This window comes from Carlito syrichta, unplaced genomic scaffold, assembly GCF_000164805.1.
Source record: "Carlito syrichta isolate Samal-C Ts95f unplaced genomic scaffold, Tarsius_syrichta-2.0.1 Scaffold309834, whole genome shotgun sequence".
NCBI lineage: Eukaryota > Metazoa > Chordata > Mammalia > Primates > Tarsiidae > Carlito > Carlito syrichta.
The window spans coordinates 21,290-46,747 of record NW_007253930.1 but is presented as its reverse complement, the minus strand read 5'-3'; the positions used below and the strand labels follow the sequence as shown (position 1 = coordinate 46,747).

At 37.3% G+C, this 25,458-nt stretch overlaps 1 protein-coding gene across 1 annotated transcript in view; it reads right to left on the bottom strand.

Annotated features, from left to right (window-relative positions):
* Window positions 1-23,993, bottom strand: part of IMPG2 (interphotoreceptor matrix proteoglycan 2) — a 106,047-nt gene extending 82,054 nt beyond the window's left edge. The window contains exons 1-3 of the mRNA XM_021717522.1: window positions 23,689-23,993; window positions 22,972-23,217; window positions 2,938-3,104 (exon numbers count right to left, since the gene is read on the bottom strand). Of these exons, the coding sequence (XP_021573197.1) occupies window positions 2,938-3,104; window positions 22,972-23,217; window positions 23,689-23,773 (498 nt within the window). The 5' untranslated portion in view covers window positions 23,774-23,993. The remainder of the gene's footprint in view (window positions 1-2,937; window positions 3,105-22,971; window positions 23,218-23,688) is intronic.
* Window positions 23,994-25,458: the final 1,465 nt, after the last annotated feature.

Sequence of the window (25,458 nt, the reverse complement as noted above, 5' to 3'; positions counted from 1 at the left end):
GGATATTGGCCCAACATTCCTTGCAAATACTTTGCTCATACTGTCCCCTCTGCCTAAAATATCCATCCCCAACTCTTCCTCATTTAATTGACTTGTACTTATCATTTAAGACTCTATCCAGGCAAAACATCAGCTCCTTTGTGTGCTTGTTCTACTAGTCAATCACTGAACGTGTATTTTTAAAATCTAAACTTACTGAATATTCCACTCGTAAGAGACATATGCCAATGTAACATCACAAGATTCTGTTGTTATAATATTTACTTTATATAATATATGTAAATCATATATTTTTGTTGCTTTTACACTTGACCCCCATATTGTAAACAAAATAGAGATAGAAAATGCTTTTATTAATATAAATATGTTCATATATGTGTATGTAAATATATTTTTCATTAAGTAGCTATTCTATGTTAGCCACTCCAATTTGTAAAATTGGTAATGATTGCCAATGAGACCCAATGGTGTGGGGGAAAGAACATGAATTTTGAAAAAGAGATTTGAGTTTAGATTTAAACTCCATCACATCTGATTTTTGTTATATAAAGTAAAGAATTTAATAACTCTGATCTTTTGATTTGTAAAATAGGAACATTAGCACCTCCTTGTAGGGTTGCTGCTTATTAGATATAACGTTTTTAGTGAGCTTAATATATGGCCTTGGAACATGGTAGTTACTGAATAAATAGTAGCTATTATCATAGTTATTAATATGGAACAGTTAAAAATATGACCGAGAAAAAGCACATAAAATGTCTTACTTGAAATGTGAGGTAACATAATTGAAAGTTGAGTTCTGACCTCTCACAGAAAGAAAGATCCGAGTATCACATGTTCTCACTCATATAATGGACCTTAAACATTCAATGCACTACTATAGGAAAGTGACTGACCGTACTGGGAAACTATGGTGGGGGGAGGGAGATGGGATTAACAGTAGCAAATATCTGTCTGGGAACGGGGAAACACCCCATATCAACAGGGTGCCTGAATGAAACGCAATTGTATACCTAACCCTTAACTGTACCCCACAACTTCACAATAAAAAAAATAAAAAAAATAAAAAATAATAAAAACATTAGCTGGGAAAAAAAAAAAAGAAAGTTGAGTTCATTTTAAAACACAAAAATCATGACTAGAAGCAGTGGCTCACACCTGTAATTCCAGCACTTTGAGAGGCCGAGGTGGAAGGATTGCTTGAGCCCAGGAGTTTGAGACCAGCCTGGGTAACATAGCAAGATCCTGTCTCCTCAAACAATAAAAAAAGTAGCCAGGAGTGGTGGAATGTGCCTGCAGTCCAGCTACTCAGGAGGGCAAGATGGGAAGATTGCTTGAACTCAGGAGATGGAGGCTACAGTGAACCATGAGCATGCCATTGCACTCTAGCCTGGGCAACACAGTGAGATCCTGAGTTAAAAAAAAAAAAGAGGAAAACCACAAAAACCTGCATACCTTCAAAATGGTTACAACTCTGTAAAAATTTGTCCTTGGCCCACCCATGTTTATCAAACCATAATTTTCTCTCCAACTTGCCCCCAGTTAATAAGATCATTCCTCTGTAGGACTAAATGTTAAATGAAATTAATACTATATCTCACTATAAATAAAACTTAAAAGTGGGAAGAGTAGGATAATTTTTATGTTTTTTAATTTTTAGAGATGAAGTCTCACTCTGTTGCCCAGGCTCTTCTCAAACTCCTGGACTCAAGTAATCCTTCCACCTCAGCTTCCCAAAGTGCTGGGATTACAGGTGTGAGCCATAGTGCCCGGCCTATTTTATTACTTTAAAATGTACTAATCTGATTTGATTAGACACAAATTAAAATTGCTCAGAGTTATTCAGTCAATAATTATTTCTTTAGTCGCTATAGGGAGTATAATACTTAGAACCAATATTTAAAATAATATTCATAAAGTTTATACATTGTAGCTAAAGGAAATGGAGAGTGTGGTTATCGCTTATATACTTTTATTTAAACAAATATCTACTGCATATTTCCCACATCATGGAAATGTAAAAATGAATACATAATGACATAATCTTTACCCTTTGATTCTTAGTCTAGCAGAGGAATTAGTCCCATAGGTAAGTAATAATGAAATGTAGGAAGCACAATATTTTTTAAATGAATAAAGAATGATGGGGGCTCAAAGAATTATGGGAGCTAAGTCTGTTAGGCTGAGGGTTGGTTCCCCACAAGGGATATCAGACAACATGAACAATTCGCCATACATGTCTAGACTGTTTCATTTTCTTGTCTTGAAGGCATGTGTGCCACATGCAAAGGGAAAGGTGGACAGGTAATGTGTCTTTATGTGTGTTTATCCTTTGCTAAGAGTAAACCAATGTCTAAAACAAGAAAAAACAGTAAGCAAACTTATTTATTAGAATCATACTTATGCCTCACTAAACACTTATTCTAATAAACTATATCCTCTACCATAATTAGAGGCACTGGTATCTACTCTAAATTGGTAATAAGTAAAACTTTAGCAAAAAGGTTTGGTTCTTACAGATTTATATTCTTAGCCTAAACCATTACTGATGATTATTTTCAAATATATACATCTATAAAGAAGGCTGAGTCTCTTTTTTTTTTCTTTCCTTTTTTTCTTTTTTTTTTTTTTCATTCAAACTTAGAAGGTAGGTTTATTAAAGAGAAGATACATAGTGAAGGACCCAATGGGCAGGACAGCAGCAATAGTGTCTTCAGTCAGGCTGAGGTTCTTATCTGGGTTAATGATGTTTATTATAAAGGCCAGAGTTAAGAATACAAAAGAAGGCCACGGCCAAGGGCAGCTCCCTTGGATACCCCAATTCAACAAAAAAGAGCAACCCAGGGAATCATCACATGCCTCTTCTTCCTTTAAGCCTTAGCTTTGCATATACTCCGACAACAGTCTGGCAGTTCCTTCCCTTGTTATGACACTTACCTTCATGATTAAGCTTCTGTGTTCCACAGACTGACTAAAATTTGTGCCCATTTCCAATATACTTGTGATTCCATCCTCACACAAATTCATCCAGTAACGATATTCCTCACGCCCAGGAAGTCGGTCCCAAAAAGTTCTGAAGGCCTCCCAGACAGCTTCCTGACACACTGAAAAATGGACAAAGAGGTGTTTTTACAAAAAGCAAACTCACTCTGTGGTTCTCACAAAGATCCTGGACTAGTTCATTCAGATTCTTCTGAGACACTCTTACCCACAATGGCCTTTCTAGAGGGTCGTGGGAATGATTCTCAGTCAGAATCCTTCTGCATGTCTAGTTTAAACTTCTCAGATCTGAAGAGAATTTGTATTCCTCATTCCTTTCCCTTACAAAGGGCATTGATTCACATCTTCGTGAGCTAAAGCATTTTCCCTCATCTCTTAAAAAAATCCATTTATGAAGGCTCGGCGGCTCAGCTTGTAATCCCAGCACTTTGGGAGGCCGAGATGAGTGGATTGCCTGAGTCTGCAGGTTTGAGACCAGCCCAGGCAACTTGGCAAGCCCTTGTCTCTACAATAAATTTTAAAAATTAGCCAGACCTGTGGTTCCAGCTACTTGGAAGGCTGAGGCAGAAGGATCGCCAGAGCCCAGCAGATTGATGCTGAAGAGGCCGTGAGTGTGCCACTGCACTCCAGCCTGGGCGCAAAAAAAAAAGAAAAATCTATTTCTGTGTTACAAAGGTAGAAGTAGTACAGTGGCTCATGCATGTAACTCCAGCACTTTGGGAAGTTGAGGTGGGAGGATCGCTTAAGTCCAGGAGTTCAAGATCAGCTCAGGCAACATAATGAGATCATGTCTCTAGAGAAAATAAAAAAATTTGCCAGGCATGGTAATACAAGCCTGTAGTCCCAGCTACTCGGGAAGCTAAGACAGAAGAATTGCCTGAGCACCAGAGGTTGAGGCTGCAGTGAGCTGTGATCATGTTACTGTACTCCAGCCTGGGGAACAGAGTAAGACTCAGACTAAAAAAAAAAAAAAAAAAATTGGAGCTGATGTTGAGTATACTGTATTTGAGTCAGTGTTTTCCTAATAGACACTGCAATTTTAAGCTTCCTCAATGTTTACAGACATTTTCCTGAAGTCACAACATCTAAAAACAGCTTCTCAGTCTTTCAAAATATCTTGGGAAGAAGACAATGAAATTCTTAAATGGTCTAGAGCTTTTTTGCATCTACTCCCTCAAAAGGTCATCACATGTTTCTGATTAAAAATAGGATTACTGAAAACTTTCCTCAAAGCTTACAGGAAGTCGAAAGTACTCTGTAAAATCAAGTAGCAGATATTCACCTGAAATTATCACTCTCAAGCTACTATATTTCATATCTTAAGACAGAAGAAAATGATGAGTCATTTTTTATACATAAAAATAAAATAAAATTCAGCTCCTTGATATTTCTTTAACGAACTGATCACTTACGTCCACACAAAAACCTGCACACAAGTATTCAAAGTCATTTTACTCATAATTGTCAAAACTTGGCAGCGTTGAAGATGTCCTTCATGAGGTCAATGGATAAACAAACTGTGGCACATCAGTATCATGGAATATTATTCAGTGTCAACGAGAAATGTGCCTTCAAGCTGCAAAAACACATGGAGGAAATTTAAATGCATATTGCTAAGCGAAAGAAGCCTACCTGAAAAGACTACATGCCACATACTTCCAACTATATGACATTCTAGGAAAGGCAAAACTATTGAGACAGTAAAAAGGTCAGTGGTCGCCAGGGGTTGGGAGGAGGGAGGGGTGAATGGACAGAGCACAGAGAATTTTGAAGACAGTGAAAAGACTCTATATGATACTACAGTGGAGGAAACATGTCATGACACATTTGTCAAAACCCATGGAATATGCAACACAGTGAACCCTCGAGTAAACTATGAACTTCAGTTCAAGATAACGTGTCAATATCGGCACACAAATTGTAAAAGAAAAGAAAATGCCATAATACAAAATGTGAATAATAGGGGAAACTGTTGGAGGAGATGAGAGGATATTTGAACATTCTGTTCCATTCTTCTATAAACCCAAAACTGCTTTTAAAAAAAGTCTATTAATTTTAGAAATACATATATATATAATTATGAACCAAGAAGTGACATTCAGGAGAAATATATTGCTGCATTCAAGTAAAAACTAATTCAACTTATCTGCTAAGTTATTCCAAAGCATCAAATCTGAAAGGCTGCTATACAGGATGTCGGCATGTTTTTGTACAGCACTGAGCGTACTGCTACCCTGTACCCATTTCAGAGGTGCAGGACACTGAGATAATATATAGACTGGGATGGAGGGAAGAGAAGGAAAGCGGTAAGGGAGAAAGAAGAAAGTAATAGGGAGAGATCAAGGAAATTATTTGTTATCACAAGAAGATTGAATACTCATCAGGCAGTAAGTATACTGAGGGAGAACCTCACAGACTTCAGAAGATCTAAGTTCTATCTTTGCCACATACTAGCTTGATAACCCCAGTAACTTATCCCACAAGTCAAAGATTCAATGTATTCATACCTCTTTTTAAGGCGGTAAATAATTACTATCTTAACTGTGAAAGAATTTTATAAGCTGCAAAGTGCTACATGAATATTGTATGTTCTTATCAACATGTTTAATTCTGCTTGTCCGGCAGTTATTTGATGGAAGGTAGTCTAAGCCAAAACATAGCCCTCAAGCTTTAACAGAGTGTGATACTAGAATGAGAAAAAATATTTGCCAGCGATATATCTGATAAAGGTCTAACATTCAGGATCTATAAGAAAAAAATGTGGCAAAAGGAAAAAACAAACAGCCCCCTTTAAAAAATGAGCAAAAGATATTAATAGACACTTCTCAAAAGAAGACATACAGACAGCCAAGAGATGCATGAAAAAATGTTGAGCCTCACTAATCATCAAAGAAATGTAAATTAAAACCACACTGAGATAGCACCCAACTCCAGTCAGGACAATCATCATCAATAACTCAAAAAATAATAAATGCTGGAAAGGATGTGGGGGAAAGGGAACGCTTCTACACTGCTGGTGGGAGTGTAAACTAGTACAACCTCTGTGGAAAACAGTGTGATAATTCCTAAAAGATCTAAAAATCGACCTTCCAAGTGATCCAGCTATCCCTCTTTTGGAAATAAAACTGGAGGAACTTAAATCATTCTATAAAAAAGATAACATGCACACGCATGTTTATTGCAGCATTATTCACAATAGTAAATGCATGGAACCAACCACACTGCCCATTGAAAGTGGACTGGATTTTTTTTTAATGTGGTACATATACACAATGGAATATTAAGCAGCCATAAAGAAGGACAAAATTATGGACTTCGCAGCAACTTGGATGAATTTGGAGTCTATAATACGCAGAAACAAAGAATTGAGCACTACATGTTCTCACTCATAAGTGGACCCTGAACATTTATCATAATACTATGAGAAAGGGATTGGCAGAGGGAAACTGCCAGGGGAGGGAAGAAGGAGCACATAACATCAGTAAGGGTACTTGATCTCAACCAGGGAAAATGGGGAGTAAAAGGAGGCCCAAACTTTACCTATACAATGACCACTTACATACCTAATCCTGAATTATACCCCACATCCTTAAGATAAAAAACAAACAAACAAACAAAACTAAAAGGCTTATGCTCATCAAAAGGCACTATTACCAGGCATGGTGACTCATACCCATAATCCCAGCACTTTGGGAAGCAGAGGTGAGAGGATTGTCTGAGTCCAGGAGTTTGAGACCAGCTTGGGCAAATTGGCGAGACTGCATCTCTACAATAAATCAAAAGATTAGCTGGGCATAGTGGCGTGCACCTGTGTTTCCAGTTACTTGAAGGGCTGAGGTGAAAGGATCATCTAATCCCAGCAGGCCGAGGCTGCAGTGGTTATGAGTGTGCCACTGCACTCCAGCCTGGGCGACAGAGTGAGACTTTTGACCAAAAGGAAAAATTAATTAATAAAAATGAATAAGCAAACCATATACCTGGCAGAAAATATTCAAAACACATATATCTGACACCGAACTGGTTTTAGGATATTTAGATAGTTCCTACAACTTCCTAATAAAAAAGCAAACAACCTAATTTTTATTCTTATTTATTTATTTGTTTGTTTATAGTTAGAGGAAGGGTCTTGCTCTGTTGCCCAGACTGGAATGTGGTGACACGATCATAGCTCACTGCAGCCTGAAATTCCTGGGCTCAAGTGATCTTCTACCTCAGCCTGCCAAGTACCTGGGACTATAGGCACATGCCACCATGCCCGCTAATTTTTTTTTTTTTTTTTTTTTTTTTTTTTTTTGAGTTGGAGTCTCACTCTGTCGCCCAGACTGGAGGGCAGTGGCCGCTCCCGGCCACCGCAGCCTCGGCCCGCTGGGCTCCAGCGATCCTTCCGCCTCAGTCTTCCGAGTAGCTGGAATTACAGGCATGCGCCACCACACCCAGCTGATTTTTTGATTTATTGTAAAGATGAGGTCTCGCTGCCCAGGCGGGTCTCGAACCCGCGGGCTCAGGCAATTCACTCACCTCAGCCTCCCAAAGGCGCAGGATTACAGGCTGAGCCACCGAGCCCGGCTCCCCGCTAATTTTTTTAAAAATTTTTGTAGAGACAGAGTCTCACTATGTTGCCTAGGCTTTAATTTTTAAAATAGGTAAAAAGCCAGTGCATACACTTCACAAAGGAAGAGATGCAAATAGCCAATGAGTATGTGAAAAAAATTGTTCACCATCATTCATCTTCAGGAAATTGCAAATTAAAGTATCCACACACAAACCAAAATGGCTGAAATTTTTTACACGGACAATACCAAAGTTTGGCAGGAATGCAGAGCAATCACAACCCTTATTTTCAGTAGGAGTGTAGAATGGTACAACCACTTTGAAAATCAGTGTTAATAGTTTTTTATGTAACTCAATATACGATAAGCCTATGATCCAGCAATTCCTCTCCTAGGCATTCCTTCAAGAGAGATGTAGGCATGTAGCCACAGAAAGACTTAGGCTCAATGCTTGAACAGTTTTATTCATACTAACTGAAAAATAAAGATAATCCAGGTATCCATCAATGGGAAAATGAGTAAACAGATGGTCATACCATGGAATCAAAAGGAAATTACTAATTTATGCAGCAACATGGATGAACCTCAAAAGGCTGAGTGAAAGGAGCCTTACACAAGAGTACATACTTTGTTCTATTTGTATATAAAGTCTAAGGTAAGTGAAACTAACCTGTGGTTTTAAAAAATAGTTTCAAGAGTAGTTGTCTGCTGGGATGGGAGGTATCTGGGAAGGGGCATGAGGGGCATAAGGTTGGATTACATCAGTATTAGCTGAGACTTACCAGCTGCTACACTTAAGATTGATGCATTTCACTCTGTAAACTTCATCTTTAAACAAGTAAACAAATATTGAGCTCAAGTTAATGATATTCATGCTGAAATGTCTAGGGGGAATTGTACTGATGTCTTCAACTCATGAAATACATGTAAAAAAATAAGATGGTGGGATACATTGATACATGATAAAGCAAATATAATAAAATATTAACTGTAGAACTAGGCAGTGAGCTTATAGCATTCTTTCACTTTTCTATATGTTTAAAATTGTTCATAAAATCTTAGACAAACATTATTGTGTACTGAAGAGACATAATTGGAAGGAACGCGATGGAGCCTCCAGAAGTGATGCAAATCAGACCAGTGTCACAGGACCTCTCGTGACCTCTCCCCTGGACTCACAGAAGAGTAGCATAAGCCATGTCCTCCTAAGCATGCTTTGGGAGATGCCTTCCCACCTCCCACAAACAGTTTTCTAGGTAGTTCAATGCTTTGTCTAAAATATCTCCATCAGAAATTCACTCTTTCAAGTTACATTTAACCATTTTATATTTAACAGTTTATTAAAAGCAATTCCCAGAGTTCTATTTCCGTCATGAAGAGTAAGGAGCTATTGGATCCATTCTCCAATGAAACTAGTGAACGTTACTTAAAAAACAACCAGTTACAGTCTCTGGAAGTGGTCATAGGGGCATACAATACATGGAGAACCATTTGCTCAGGAAAATCTACTAAAACTTGGTAAGAAAAGTGAGAGCCAGTGGTTCTAACCAGGGCAGTTAAGCAAGAAAAGGAAATAAAAGGCAACAAAATTGGAGGAAGAAGTAAAACTATGTCTATTTGGAGATGACATAAACTTGTATCAAGGAAATCCTAAATAATCTATTTAAAAATTATTAGAACTAATAAATAAGGTCACAGGATACAAAATCAACACACAAAAAATCAACTGTATGTCTATATATTAGCAATGAACAACCCAAAAATGAACATAAAAAAACAACTGCAGGCCAGGCATGGTGGCTCACACCTGTGATCCCAGTGCTTTGGAAGCCTGAGGCGATAAGATTGCTTGAGTCCAGGAGTTGGAGTCCAGCCTGAACAAATAGTGAGACCCTGTCTCTATAAAAATGATAATAATAAGGATGATGTTGATAACTAGCCTAGCATGGCAGTGGGCTCCTATAGTTACTTGGGAGGCTGAGGAAGGAGGATCGCTTGAACCCAGAAGTAAAGCCCTGTTTCTACAGGCATGTTGGTTCACTCCCATAGTCCCAGCTACTTGGGATACGGAGGTGGGAAGATTGCTTGAGTCCAAGAGTTTGAGGTTGCAGCGAGCTATGACTCCAGCCCCCAATTTACAAAAAGGTTTCATTTGTATATTTAGACCCTGACTCTAAAAAAACAAAAGCAAACAAATACATATACATAAGTATCAAAAAGAATAAAACACTTAGGAATAAATTTAACAAAAATAGTGCAAAACTTAAAGGCATATAGAATAATATCATGGACATTGGAGACTCAGAAGGGAGAGGGTGGGAGAGAGGGTAGGGAGGAGAAATCACCTGTCTGGTACAGTGTACACAGGTGGGGACAGAGGGTACACTTTAAGCCCAGACTTCTTCACCACTATACAAGGCATCCATGTAACCAAAAACTATTTGCACCCCCTAAGGTACTGAAATTTTTTAAATAATAATTCTTAAAGACATTACTGCCATAAAAGAACTTACAGCATCGCCCAACACATAATAAATTCTCAATTTTTACCAATTTCTTAATAACTACTATTTTTTAATTCTGTCTTCTTTAGTATGAAGGTTACCATGACTGTGTCCAATATATAATTTCATTTTCTGACTTGTTATATGCCGTGTGCCTGTAATTTGAGCTTCAGAAGTTCTGAAATAATATTCCTGAATGTATATGTTACGGAAAAAGTGAATTAAATAATTAGTAGGAACCCCCAAGTTACAAAAAGGTTTCATTTGTATATTTAAGTTGACTGCATACAAAAAGTTTCCTTAGCATTTCTATCCATTTTTCTCAACATTTATTTGAATGATAGTATAATTTATTTCTCGTTCATTTTTATATATCGGTGTTTCATAACATATTTTACAATATTTATGTTATTCTTGTATTTAGAGTTGTAAGACTTGTCTTTACTTCTTTTTTTTCTATTTGATTTTTAGTCTTCTGTACTTCTAAAAGCAAAATTAGTCTGCATTTTCTATAAGAAGAGCAGCAGCATATTAATTAAACAATAACGAAGTTTTTCTAGTATCATTTGTATGCTTATTCCTTAAATTTCTCTTATCAGAGCTTTTTGTGTATGATTACAATCCTTTTCCTGTAAAATGTTAATGTTTTCAGTTAGCAAGACCAGTATTATGTGATCTCATTTTTATGATATATACAGAAGAGGCAATTCTGTAGAGAAAGAAAGTAGAACGAAATGATATTTTTGTTTTTCTTTTGGGGGGGGTGGGTTGAGTTGGATTCTCACTACATCGCCCAGGCTGGAGTGTGGTGACTAGCTCTCGGCCACTATAGCCTCCACCTGCTATGCCCAGGTGATCCTTCCACCTCAGCCTTTTAAGTAGCTGGAACTATATGCACACGCCACTGTGCCCTGCTAATTTTTTGATTTATTGTAGAGACTAGGTCTCACCAAGTTGCCCAGGTTGGTCAAATTGTCATTTATCTATAAGGATTCTTATTCAGTAGCACACTATGTTCCTTCAGTATTTTGTAGGTTAAAGTTTCTCTTAATTTTGTGTTTCAGTTTCATATATAATTTTATATTTCTGTGTTTTGACTTTTAGGGTACACCACCTCACATCGCTAACTGTGTTCTTAGTTTTTATTTATATATTATAATTTTGTTTCACAATATTCATTCTCCATACACTTAAGACAGTATGGGGCAAAAATCAGCCTCTACAAATACTACCGTTTAAAAAATAGTGCAAAGACTTATACTCTGAAAACCCCCCCAAAAAGTTAAAAAAATTAAAGATATATTTTTTTTAAAGTAAAGATATAAATAAGTGGAAAAACACCTCATGTTCATAGATTGGAATAGTTAACATCATTAAGATGGCAGTATCTCCAAACTGATCTACACATTTAATCCTATAGGAATACAGGTTGACTTCTTTGTAAAAACTGATAAGCTGATTATAAAATTTATATGGAATTGCAAGGGACTCAGAATAGCCAAAATAATTTTTAAAAGAACAAAGATGGGGAACCCATACTTCCTTATTTCAAAAGTGACTGCAAAGCAATGGTAATAAAGAATGTAGTACTGGCACAAGAATAGACACATAATCAATGGAATAGAATTGAGAGAACAGAAACAAATCATGTGTCTATGGTCAAGTGATTTTTAGCAGTGGTGTTAAAACTCCATGGGAAAACAATAGCCTTTTCAACACAGGGTCCTGGGACAACTGGATACCCACATGCAAAAGAATAAAATTGGACACTTACCTCACATTACATACAAAACAAAAACTTCAAACGGATCAAAGGCTTAAATGTACATTTCAACACTATAAAACCCTTAGAAGAAAACATAGGAGCAAATATTTATGACCTCAGAATTGGCAACGGATTCTTAGTTATGACACCAAAAAGCACACACAAAAAAGAAAAAAAAAAGATAAATTGAACTTAATCAAAATAAAAAACTTTCATGTAAGAAAGACACCATCAAAAAAGTGAGAAAAATAACTCACAGAAAAGGATAGAATATCTTCTCATTTATCTGATAAGAGATTTATATACAGAATATGTAAATAATTCTTACAACTCAATAATAAAAAGACAACACAATTTTAGATTGGGCAAAGATGCTAGGTACAGTGGCTCACATCTGTAATACCAGCACTTTGGGAGGCTAAGGCAGGAGGATTACTTGAAACCAGGAACCTGGGCAACATAGCAAGGCCCTATCTCTACAAAAAATTTTAAAATTAGCCAGGCATGTTGGCTCACGCCTGTAGTCCCAACTACTTGGGATGTGGAGTGGGAGGACTGCTCGAGCCCAGAAGTTCAAGATTGCAGTGAACTATGGTCAAGCCCCTGCATTCCAGCCTGGGTGACACAGTGAGACTGTTTCAAAAAGTAAATAAATAAAAATGGGCAAAGGTCTGAATAGACACTTTTCAAAAGAAGACAGACATGGGCACTAAGCATATGAAAAGATGCTCACTATTAGTCATTAGGGAAATGCAAATCAAAATCACAATGAAATACCTCCATATACCCACTAGAATGGTTATAATAAGTTTTAAAAAAAAGAAAAGAAAACAACAGTGGTGGCAAAGATGTGGAAAAATCAGAACCCTGTTGGCATGTAAAACAGTACAGCCACTTTGGAAATCAATCTGGCAGTTTCTCATCCAGTTAATATAGAGTTACTAGATGATCCAGAAATTCTACTTGTAGGTATGTACTCAACAGAAATGAAAACGACCCAAATGTCCATGACTGTGAAATGGGTAAACTAAATGTGGTATATCCTTACTAGAAGATTATAGGGCCACAAAAAGGACTAAAACACTGACATATGTACAACATCGATGAACCTTGAAAACAATATGCAAAGTGAAAGAAGGCAGTTACAAAATACAAAACAGTATTATGTGATCTCATTTTTATGATATATCTAGAAGAGGCAATTCTGTAGAGAAAGAAAGTAGATTAATGGTTAGTTAGCCCTGGAGAGAGGGGTAAGGGAGATAAAGAGATAAGAAGGTGACAACTAAAAGGGATGGGTTTTTTTCTTTTTGTTTGAGTGAGTCTCACTCTGTCATCCAGGATGGAGTGCAGTGGCATGATCATGACTATCATGGCTCACAGCAGCCTCGACCACCCGGACTCTGGCAATCCTTTCCACCTCACATCCCAAGTAGCTGGGATTACAGATGTGAGCCGCTATGCCTGACCTAGGATTTCTTTTTGATGTGATAAAAAGGTCCTAAGCTGATTTTGGTGATTTAGCATATCTGTAAATATACTAAAAAGCCATTGGACTATGTACTTTCAATAGGCAAATTGTAGAATATGTGAATTATATCTCAATAAAAGCTGTAAAAAAGTGCAATTTCCCATGAAAGGTAATGTATCCTTAATTTATCCAATGGCTTTTCAATTGGGAGAATCCAACCAACTAATTTGGAATAATACAACTCAGAATAATTTACTGTTGAAAGAGGAGGAAAGTTAGGGAAAAGTCTGGAACGTTTGTGTAACTCAGAAATGAGAAACAGGATATTATGGGCTTTAGAGAGAAGAGTAAAATCAGCATGATTCCAGGAAGAGAGGTTCTAAGAAAGGCGAAATTCCATCACAGACAAATGTCACATACTTCACTATTTGACCCATCACTAGACCTGTTCAGAATTCCCATCCTTGCCAACCAATTTTCATGTAGCCTTTAGTAACTGCTGAAAAGAACTTTCTATTTTTGAGAAGATAACTAATCTACAAATGCCTCTGTTCTGGTAGAGATAACCTGCTCTGGAAACTGACGGAGGAAGGGAAAATGTGATAATATTCTGAAGGAGAAAATGCCAGCATTTCATCTATCTTTAATTCTTTTACTATCTTAGGCTGTGTGTCTTATACACACACAGAAATAGAAACCCAGAAATCCACCATAGTGCTGTCTTTTTTTAGAATAATATATTCTTATTTCAGAATGTGGAACAGTCCATTTGGGTGCAATAAGCCAAAAAAAGACATACAAATTAGAAAATAATATAACTATAAAAAGGCATACAAATTAGAAAATAATATAACTATATTTGCAGGTAAAAGAATCATCTAGGTTAAAAAAAAAAAACAACAACTTAATATACCAAAAAAGCTACTAGAATAAGTGAGTTTGGCAAAGTCGTAGGGTAAAAGGTCAATATACAAAAGTCGGTTTTATTTCTATACAATAGCAAGGAATAATCAGAAATTAATTTTTTTTAATATCACTAACCCCAGCATGAAAAAATGTTAAATCCATAAAAATAAATTTGATAAAATATTTGCAAGACTGTACCCTAAACAAAACATTAGTTATATGCTCCCTCCACTTAATCAATGATACTGTCATATATTTGGGATCTATGATGGTCCTAGAACTCTTAGCCAATAAGACCTTTAAAGACATTGTGGGGTCGAGTGCAATAGCTCATGCCTATAGTCCCAGCATTTTGGGAGGCTGAGGTGAGAGGATTGCCTGAGTCCATGGGTTCAAGACTAGCCCAGGCAATTTGGCAAGACTCATCTCTACAATAAATCAAAAAATTAGCCAGGCATGGTGATGTATGCCTGTAGTTCCAGCTACTTTGAAGGCTGAGGCAGAAGGATCGCCTGAGCTCCGCTGGTTGAGGTTGCAGTAGCCATGAGCATGCCGCTGCACTCCAGCCTGGGCAACAGAGTGAGACTCCAACTCAAAAAAAAAAAAAAAAAAAAAAGATATTATGTATTCTCATTATTCTGATTTTAAGAGTGAAAAACTGAGATGTTAACAAGTTGAAGACTTTTCCGAAAGACACAGAGTCAGTAAACCTATAGATCAAATTCAGATTTGTATAGTCCTAGGTTCCAAATATTGCATGGGCCATACTTAACACCAAAAAGTTTATCTGAAATTAAGATGTAACTGACTGTCCTGTATTTTTACTTGCAAAATCTGGCAACTCTATCTCTGTGTCCAGTATGGGCTGTGGATGGTCTCATTCCTTAAGACTCTAACCCATGCAAAATAAGTTTTAAAGAAATGGAACTATATTCAGCTTTTGAATCCTGACACCTTCCATTGACTATTCCCACTCCAATTCACTGGAAGATAATTCATTCTTCAAATGCAGGTCAATTGACTTCTACGACCCAGGCATGGATGGCCATTCCCACCTATGTCCTTTCAACATATACACCTTGTATATACCTTTATCACTTCACACTCTCCAATGTCTTAATTACTATGGTTGGTACGGTACCTAGAAGAATTCATATGAATAATGTGTGAATTAACTAATTAATTAAAAATAAATAGCCTCTCCAAGGCTAAGGCAGTGGCTCATGCCCACAATCTCTGCAACATTGGGAGGTGAAGGTGAGAGGATTGTCTGAGTCCAGGGTTTCAAGGCCAGGCTGGGCAACTTGGTGAGACCTAATCTCTACAATAAACCATATGGACCACATGATTTGGAAGGCTGCGGTGGAAGGATCGCCTGAGTACAGAAGGTCAAGGCTGCGATAGCTGTGAGTGTGCCACTGCACTCCAGCCTAGACAATAGAGTGGAGAGACTCCAACTCAAAAAAATAAAGTAAAAATAAAAATTGCAAAATACTGCTGAGAGAAATTGAAGACAACCTAAATAAATGGAAGAATATATCATGTTCATAGATATAAGACTCAATATAAGTTGAGCATCCCTAATCCAAAAATTTGCAGTCTAAAATACTCCAAAATCCAAAACTTTCTGAGCACTGACATGACACCATGAGCGGAAAATTTCACACCTGATCTCAAATGATGGGTCACAGTCAAAACACAGGTACACAAGACACAATTTATTCTGAGTACTCAATTTACTCCCAGCTCCCTTCAGAAGCAATATATTTTTTCTGCCATGCCCAAATTTCCCCACCAGGCATGCCTACAAAGTGTAATACGATGGCATTTGTGCAGGCCAGCACGCCAACAGCAGGAAGAAATAAAATACAGTGTATGTTTAATAAAAACATGCCAACAGCAGGAATAAATAAAATACAATGTACAGTGCTCTTTGAATCAAAACAAGCACTGTAGCTGGAGACTGAAAGCTTGCCACTATTTGCTACTGCCGTTGTTTGACAGTTGACACAGATATTCTGGTGATGCCACTGTGGTGCTTAGTTACTCTGAACATGGTATTAACGGCATGTCTTTTTTTATTGTTAAGTACGTATGTGTGAATAACTATAAGAAGACAATTGATTATCAGTAGCATATAAATTCAAAGTCAGGAATGATGCCAGAGACTGTCCAGGGGGCTGAAATAGTGACACCTTTCCTTTCTGATGGTTCACTATACACAAGCTTTGTTTCACACACAAAATTATTAAAAATGTGACATAAAATTATCTTCAGGCTATGTGTATATATGAAACATAACTGAATTTTATGTATAGATTTAGGTCCCATCCCCAAATATTCTGAAATTTTAAAAAAAACCTGACATTCCTGGTCCCAAGCATTTCGGATAAGAAATATTCATTGTTAAAATGACAATTCTCTCCAAATTGATCTGTAGAATCAACACAATCCCAATCAAAATTTCAGCAGTCTTTTTAGTAAAAATTGGCACACCAATTCTAATATATTTATGGAATATAAAGGACCTAATTATCAAATTTGAAAAAAGAACAAAGTTAAAGAACGTAAACCATTGAATTCAAAGACTTATTATAAAGCTACAGTAAACAAGACATTATAATATTGGCATAAAAACAGACAAACAGACCAGTGGAATAGAATGAGGAGTGCAGAAACCGATCCATGAAGACTGATTTTCAATAAATAGGCAAAGGATAATTTTTTTTTTTTAATGGTGCTGGCCGGGCTCGGTGGCTCAGCCTGTAATCCCGCACCTTTGGGAGGCTGAGGTGAGTGGATTGCCTGAGCCCACGGGTTCGAGACCCGCCTGGGCAGTGAGACCTCATCTCTACAGTAAATCAAAAAATCAGCCGTGCGTGGTAGCGCATGCCTGTAATTCCGGCTACTTGGAAGGCTGAGGCGGAAGGATCACCAGAACCCAGCAGGTCGAGGCTGCGGTGGCCGGAAGCGGCCACTGCACTCCAGTCTGGGCGACAGAGTGAGACTCCAACTCAAAAAAAAAAAAAAAAAAAAATGGTGCTGGAACAATTGGCTATGCATATATTAAAAGTTAACCTTTATCTAATATATATCATGTACAAAAATTAACTCAAACTAGATCACAGACCTAAATGTAAAACCTAAAAACTATAAAACTTCTACAAGTAGAAAACTCTGTGGTCTTGGGTTAAGCAAACTTAGATCAAACACTAAAAGCATGATCTTAACAAAAAACTGATAAGTTGGACTTTATCAAAATTAAAACTTCTGTCCCACAGAAGACATCATTAAGAAAATAATAGCACGGTGGTTCACGCTTATAATCCCAGTACTTTGGGAGGCCGAGGTGAGAGAATTGTCTGAACCCACAGGTCTGAGACCAGCCTAAGCAAATTAGCAAAACCTCATCTCTACAATAAATCAAAAAAATTAGCCAAGCATGGTGGCATGCACCTGGAAGGCTGAGGCAGAAGGATCACCTGAGCCCAGCAGGTTGAGGCTGAGGTGGCCATAAGCATGCCACTGCGCTCGAGCCTGGGCAACAGAATGAGACTCCAACTCAAAAAAAAGGGGAAGAAAGAAAAGAAAAGAAAAGAAAAGGACAAGCTACAGATTGGGAGAAAGATGTATGCAAAATATATATTTGACAAAGAACTTGTATCTAGACTACACTGAGAACCATTACATCTCAATAATAGACAAACTATGCCTGGAACCCCAGCATTTTGGGGGCTGAGGCAAGAGAATCACTTGAGCCCAGGAATTTGATACCAGCCTGGGTAACATTGTGAGACTTCATCTCTACAAAAAAATTAAAAACTCAGCTGGTCATGGTGGTGCAACCCTGTAATCCCAGCTAAACTCAGCTGGGCATGGTGGAGCACACCTGTAATCCCAGCTACTCAGAAAACTGAGGCAGGAAGGTTGCCTAAGCGCAAGAGGTTGAGGCTTCAGTGAGCTATGGTTGTGCCACTTCTCTCCAGTCTGGGCAACAGAATGAGACCTCGACTCAAAATAATAATGATAGTAATAATAATAAACAAACAAACCACCTATTTTTTCTTTCTTTCTTTTTTCTTTTTTTAGCCTTTATCACTTCTTCCATGTAAACCACCCCTTTTTTTTTTTGAGTTGGAGTCTCCCAGGCTGGAGTGCAGTGGCACGCTCACAGCTACTGCAGCCTCGACCTGCTGGGCTCAGGTGATCCTTCCGCCTCAGCCTTCCAGGTGGCTGGAACTACAGACGCACGCCACCATGCCCTGCTAGTTTTTGTGATTTGTTGTACAGATGAGGTCTCACCAAGTTGCCCAGGCTGATCTCTAACCCCTGTGCTCAGGCAAATCTTCTTGCCTTGGCCTCCCAAAGTGCTGGGATTACAGGCTGAGCCACCGTGCCCAGACCCCACCCATTTTTTAAATGGGCAAAATATTCAAACAGACTTCACTACAAAGATATACAAATGACAAATAACTATGTAAAAAAAAGCACTCAATATCATTAGTTACAAGTTATGAAGAAAATGCAAATTAAACCACAATAAGATATGAGGGAGGTCTCCCCCAAAACTGAAATTATCTTTTTGGGGGGTGGGTTCCTTGTACCATAGCCTTCTCCTGCTAGGAAGCCATCAGCACCAGTGTACCAGCTAGCGTTGTGAGAGGCTGCGTTAGGTTTCAGTGAATTGTTTTTTGGAGACTCTTTAAACGTGTTTGCCCATTTCATGATGGGTGATTTACCAGGGCACCTGTCCACACCGGGCTGAGTGTTCAGTAGTTTTTAACTAAAAATGGTATGACCCCCACACCCCACCATCCCTATTCACCTGATCTTGCCCCGAGTAACTATTTTTTGTTTCTTCAGATTTAAAAAAATAAAATAAAATAAACCTCAGAGAGAAATATTTTGCTGATGTGTTAGAGGTAAAACAAAAAATAGCAGAAGCAATAAAAGGCATCAAAATCAGTGAGTTCAAAAACTGTTTTAAAGGCTGGACCCGGTGGCTTATACCTGTAATCTCAGCACTTTGGGAGGTCGAGGAAAGAGGATTGCCTGAGCCTAGGAGTTCAAGACCAACCTGGGCAATGGTGACCAGACCTCATCTCCACAAAAAGTCAAAAAATTAGCTGGGCATGGTGGCACATGCCTGTAGTCCCAGCTACTCGGGAGACTGAGGCGGAAGGATAACCTGAGACCAGCAGGTCGAGGTTGCAATAGCAGTGATTGTGCCACTGCCCTCCAACCTGGGTGACAGAGTAAGACTCTGACTCAAAAAATAAATGATAAAAATAAAAATAAACTGTTTTGAACAGTGGGAAGAGTCTCAATAGGTGTATTGCATCAAATGGAGAGTACTTTGAAGGTGACTGAAGTTTAACAGATAAGAATAAATATACAATTTTTAATTTTTTTTAAAAAACCATGTTTTTAGGGTCCCCCCTCATATACACCCACTAGAATGACTAAAGTTAAAAAAGATTGACCGTATCAAGGGTTACAATGATGTGAAGAAACTGGAATCTTAATACATTGCTGATGGTACAGTCATGTTGGAAAAATCTGACAATTTCTTTAACAGTTAAGCATAGAACTATCAAGTAACCCATACTTCTACTATTATTACTCAGTAGAAATGAAAATATGTTCACACAAGAACCCTAACCCAAATGGTCATAATTTCTTTCCTTATAATCACTAATAACTGAAAACAACCCAAATATCTCATATTGTAGTATATTCATACAATGGAATACTACCCAACAATAAAAGGTAAACTACTGACACATACAAAAAAATTATAGATGAATTTCAAAATAATTATACTGAGTAAAAGAAGCCAAACAAAGAATACACTATGATTCTACATATATATGTAAGTATACACAGGTGGAGTTGTGAGTACACTTAAAGCCCAGACTTCCTCACCACTGTACACTGCATCCATGGGACCAAAAACTATTTGCAGCCTCTAAAGCTATTGAAATGAAGAAAAAAACATGAAAAAGATGGCTAACAATAAAATAAAGTAAAATAAAAGGTATAAAAAATGCAAACTAACATATCGTGACAGAAAGTAAATTAGTGGCTGCCTCAGTAGTGGGGTGAGGCGAGATGGTAAGGGAAGTAGGGATTTTAAAGGTTATGACCCCACAGAGTGAAATACTATTATACTGGAAACTCCAAGAGGTGAGAGAGTGACAAGGGTGAGTGTTGAAAAATTACCTACTGGGTACGGTGTTAACTATTTGGGTGATGGATACACTAAAAGCCCAGATTTCACTGCTATGCAATATATGCATGTAAGAAATCTGCACTTGTACCTCTCTAAGTATATAAGGATATAACATTTTTTTTAAAAGGTCATGGGGAAATTTTTTTTAAAAGAGAGGGAGGAGACTTATAATTCTACTCCAAGTAGCCTTTCTGTTTAATTTGACAAATAATTAGGTTAAATGCAGTTGCTTCTTGCTTAAGGTCTCCTCTCAAATTTGCTACACCAACTAGCAATTGATGCCAAATTCTCTATGGAGGAACAATTGGGCAAACCATTAGATTGAATCAACTTGGTAGAAAGAGTTAAGATCTTTGATTGGACATTCAATAGCTTCCTCCCTCCAAGTTTCAAACATTTGGGTTTAAAAGAATTATCCAAACTATCTCTTCAAAATCAAAACTTAAGTTAAAATGTTAATTTCTCCCAATTTTCAAAAACATAACAAATGAAATATTCATCCTTTACTATGACAGTAACAGTTATTTCAACACTGTTAAAATCTTGATGTTAGCCGGGCTCAGTGGCTCAGCCTGTAATCTCGCACCTTGGAAGGCTGAAGTGAGTGGATTGCCTGAGCCCGCAGGTTCGAGACCCACCTGGACAACTCAGCGAGACCTCATCTCTACAATAAATCAAAAATTAGCCAGGCATGGTAGTACACGCCTGTAGTTCCAGCTATTTGGAAGGCTGAGGCGGAAGGATCGCCTGAGCCCAGCAGGCCGAGGCTGCGGTGGCCGGGAGCGGCCACTGCACTACAGTCTGGGCGACAGAGTGAGACTTCAACTCAAAAAAAAAAGAAATCTTGATGTTGTAAGTCAGCCATGTTAGCTTAATGAGATCCCTTTTCAAGGATACCATTCATGGTATCTGTATTTTAAAATCAATTATTCCAGAAATGCTTTGTTTTTCTTTTTCAATATTATCTCTTGAATTTATAAAAACAAGGGCAAAGCAACCAAAAGGAATAATCACATTCCTTAAACGATTTATTTTCTCTTCACTATTTAACCAGTTACTGAAATATCTAGATATTCTGATCTATTTAAAACAATATACCGTAAAGTAAAAAAAATTCAAACAATCAAATCTTGATAAATATATTAACTGTCATTCTCATTCACTTTCAGTTCCTTTAGTCTCTTCTCACTCTTTTTGGAATTTTCCACTTCTGGTATATGCCCTATACACAAAATTCTAGGCCCATCAATCTCCATTTAAAAGGTAAAAGGAACACATTGTGTAGTAATGTTTGATAGCTCCCAAATACAAATATACTCTTTTAAAAAACGCTATTAATACATTGCACCACTTTAACAAAAACATCAAATACAGGGGGGTGCCCAAAACATGTATACACATTTAAAGAGATGTTATCTTTGTATTACTTTTCAAAGTTGAATTAAATTACAGTAGCAATGTGTAAAATGACATTCACTCAACCAAGCTTCCGCCATTTTCTTTGACTGACCTGCCTGTCACATGGTGATGCTAGCATTCATTTGATTAATGTCATCTTGGAGCAAACGTCATATTTAAAATGTGTATACACCTTTTGACACCCCCCATATATAAATATATGTAAGATCTGGTGTTAAATTTTTGTTTCATTTTCAAAACTTTGGTGAGAGAGGAGGAGGGGAAGGGCAAGGAAGATTAAAATAAAGAAGATAAAGTAGTGGCTCAGACAGAAGTTTTATTTAATCCCATTCCTGGAAAATAGTAAGAGCTCAAGAAACATTTGTTGAATAAATGAATGAATGAATGAAAAAGCCTGATTTTACAATCATTTTATCATCTATTTCCACTTTAGCCTACTACCATCGTATCCATATTGTGGCTTTTTATTGGTTCTTGAGCAACAAAAAGCAAAGGTTGGGACTCTTCTAAACATCTAAGGGATATAATAATGTCAGTTAAGCAATATCAGAATATAGAACAAACAGAATAAAGTAACATAAGAAGGTACAAAATCAAGCATAATACTGTTTAATTAAAAACAAAATCAAATCAAATCTGAAGTTCCCTTTTGAGAAGTACGATCATTTTACACATAAAAAGTTTTGTGTGTATCAACTAGAGAGCAACCTACATGAATCTGTAGAACGTCTCAACTATAAAATATAATAATTGATTATATTTTTATGTATATAAAACAACTAAATAGGCAAGTAGATGAGCATACCTTGGCAAATCTATTTTGTGGATATATTTGGGTAAGTCACTGTAATTAAGAGGTAAAAATTATAATTAATGTATCTAGAGCATAAACTGGGTTTTTTGAAGTGCTTAAAAAGATTTAAAACATTTCTTTCTCTTAAAATAATGCAAACTTCTCACTGAAATTATATTAATACTATATTCTTAGCAAGTCCTTTTTCCATAGCTAGTAGAAAGCACTATTTGGCTCAGTCCTAACTTGTGGCAAATTTTGGCTGACCATGTGATACAACAAATGTGATTCAATTTCATTATGGAGCCCAAGGATTGGGATGTTTGCTTACCTCTGACATTAAAATATTTCACGTGGTTTGCCACAGCCTCTGTAACACCTTCATCTGGGCAGATTTTTACTCCATCCGGAAAGAGTATAGATCTCCGCCTTCTGAGTAACCACTGTCTCTCAGCTTCTCTGTGGTCCAGAGGCTGTTTCTTTTCAGTAGCTAAAGAGTCTGTTGATTCTTCAGGCAGGAGAAAAGAAACTTCACTCTTGGGTTCTTGGGTGTCCTCTGAAGAGAAGTAGGTTTGTGCTACAGTGAAAGCATAACCAAGTCTTCTGATGATGAACAAAGATACAGTACAAAATGTAACAAAGAAAAACTGACACGTGTGCCACATTTGGATTTTGAAGTCAATGCTCAAATTATAAAGAGGAATGCCTATCTAGGGAGAAGAGGAGCGAAGCATTCTTATCTTTTTCTATGTCATTCCCACCCCTTTAATTCAAGATTGTTATAGAAATCAAGTGTATCTTCAATACCAATATAAGAAATAAAAAAGAAATAGTTTAAAACAGGGATTACCAATGAAGGGAGAAAACCAAAATTATTGAACATATTTTTACATGGTTTAAATGAAGCAATGTCAACGATTAATAAAATAGTATTTGATTCAATCTCTCACAGCAATTAAATCAAATAATGCTATCTTTAAGAGAATATACCACAGATATATAGAAAGATAAAAACAAATGTGGATACAAATAACAAATGTTTAAATACCTGTTAATGATGGAAGGTCTCCTTCTATCAGAACAAGTATCAAAATACCCAGAGAAATCTTCCCAAAAAGAGGAAACATAATCATTTGGCCCAAAACCGAAGAAATGAGGAGAAGGCAAAATCCTTAACTGAACGTCCAAAGTCTTGAAACTTCCAACAGCAGATCGTTACAGGAAAGACCTAACATTTAAAAGTTTATGTTTAAGAGCGAGCAACCACTCCAAAACCATCATAAATTAGCATAAAGAAAAACGATTGTCCTTTCAAAGTAGCTCTCACTTCTTCTCTAGAATCACCAGCGTGCTCTAAAAGCGGGTGAGATAAGCTAATTAGAGCAGATGGGGAGGGACAATTTATTTATTCTAATCTAGCCAGCTAAGCTCTTTACGAACACTCTCCCAGTCCATTTAAGAATAACATGCTTCAAGTATAATTCACCGTTTTTTCTAACTTTTCTGAATCTATTGGTCAAACCTGGTAGATTTGACCATGACTTTTCCTGAGGCCTAGGATGTAGAAGCATAAAATGCCCAGAATGACTATACCTACCTACTTCACTAATACAGAGCTACATACAAAAAAAAAAAATTAGTCTTTGTAACAAGGCTAGTCTTGTAAATTTCCCTCAATGGAAATTTTGAAAATCTTTCACTGTAATCACTTACTTTGTCTCCTTCCTTACTCATAAGACGGGGTAGAAAAAGAAAACTCATGATAGAGCTGTTATGAGGATTAAGTTAACTAATTAAATCCTCACGTTGCTTAGAATGGTGCCTGGAACATATTAAGCACTTACTATAAAAAAAGCTACATCATGATAACTTTATTGTTTAACTTGCTATAAAATATGAGGCCCAGCATTTTTCTCTACATGAGGAACTCTTAACCAAGAAAAGATTTTCTCTACCACAATAGGAACAAATGAAATTCTTTATATTAGGACAGGTGTTTTTATCAAATAAACCTAGTAGAAAGCAATTAGTTTAGTCGAAATCCCTGTGGAAGCTAGGATTTACTATCAAATAGCAATGAATTAATATCTTATTCATGCATCTCTGGGGAAGTTCATTGAAAAACATGTTTTAAAGAGATCTAAACCACTTTTCTCTTAAAAATCCTTAACTGTGTTAGCTAAATCACCTACATTTTTTTAAGCTTTAGGAAACGCTCAAGTACATTATTCAAGCCAGTGCAAATAAATAACATTTTGAAAGTTAACAATTCTAAATAACCATTAAATACATGTGCATAGTTGCATTTGAAAAATATTTAAGATTATTTTTAAAAAAAAAATTTTTTTTTTGAGTTGGCATCTCACTACGTCGCCCAGGCTGGAGTGCAGTGGCACACTCAGGGCCACCCCAGCTTCCATCTACCCGGCTCCAGTGATCCTTCCACCTCTGCCTTCCAGGTAGCTGGAACTGCAATGCGCGCTACCACGCCCAGCGGATATATTTATTTTTTTAATTGTAGAGACGAGGTCTCTTCAAGGTGCCTCAGCCTCCTAAAGTGCTGGAATTACAGGTTGAACCACCGAGCCCGCCTAAAAATGTTTTAAACATTAGCCAGGCATGGTGGTATGGGGCTGTAGGCCTAGCTCCTTGGGAGGCTGAGGCGAAAGGATCACCTGAGTTGAGGCTGCAGCAAGCTATGATCATGCTACTATACTCCCCCCTGGGCAACAGAGTGAGACCCCGACTCAAAAAAAAATTTTTTTGAGTTGGATTCTCACTCTGTCGCCCAGACTGGAGTGCAGTGGCCGCTCTCAGC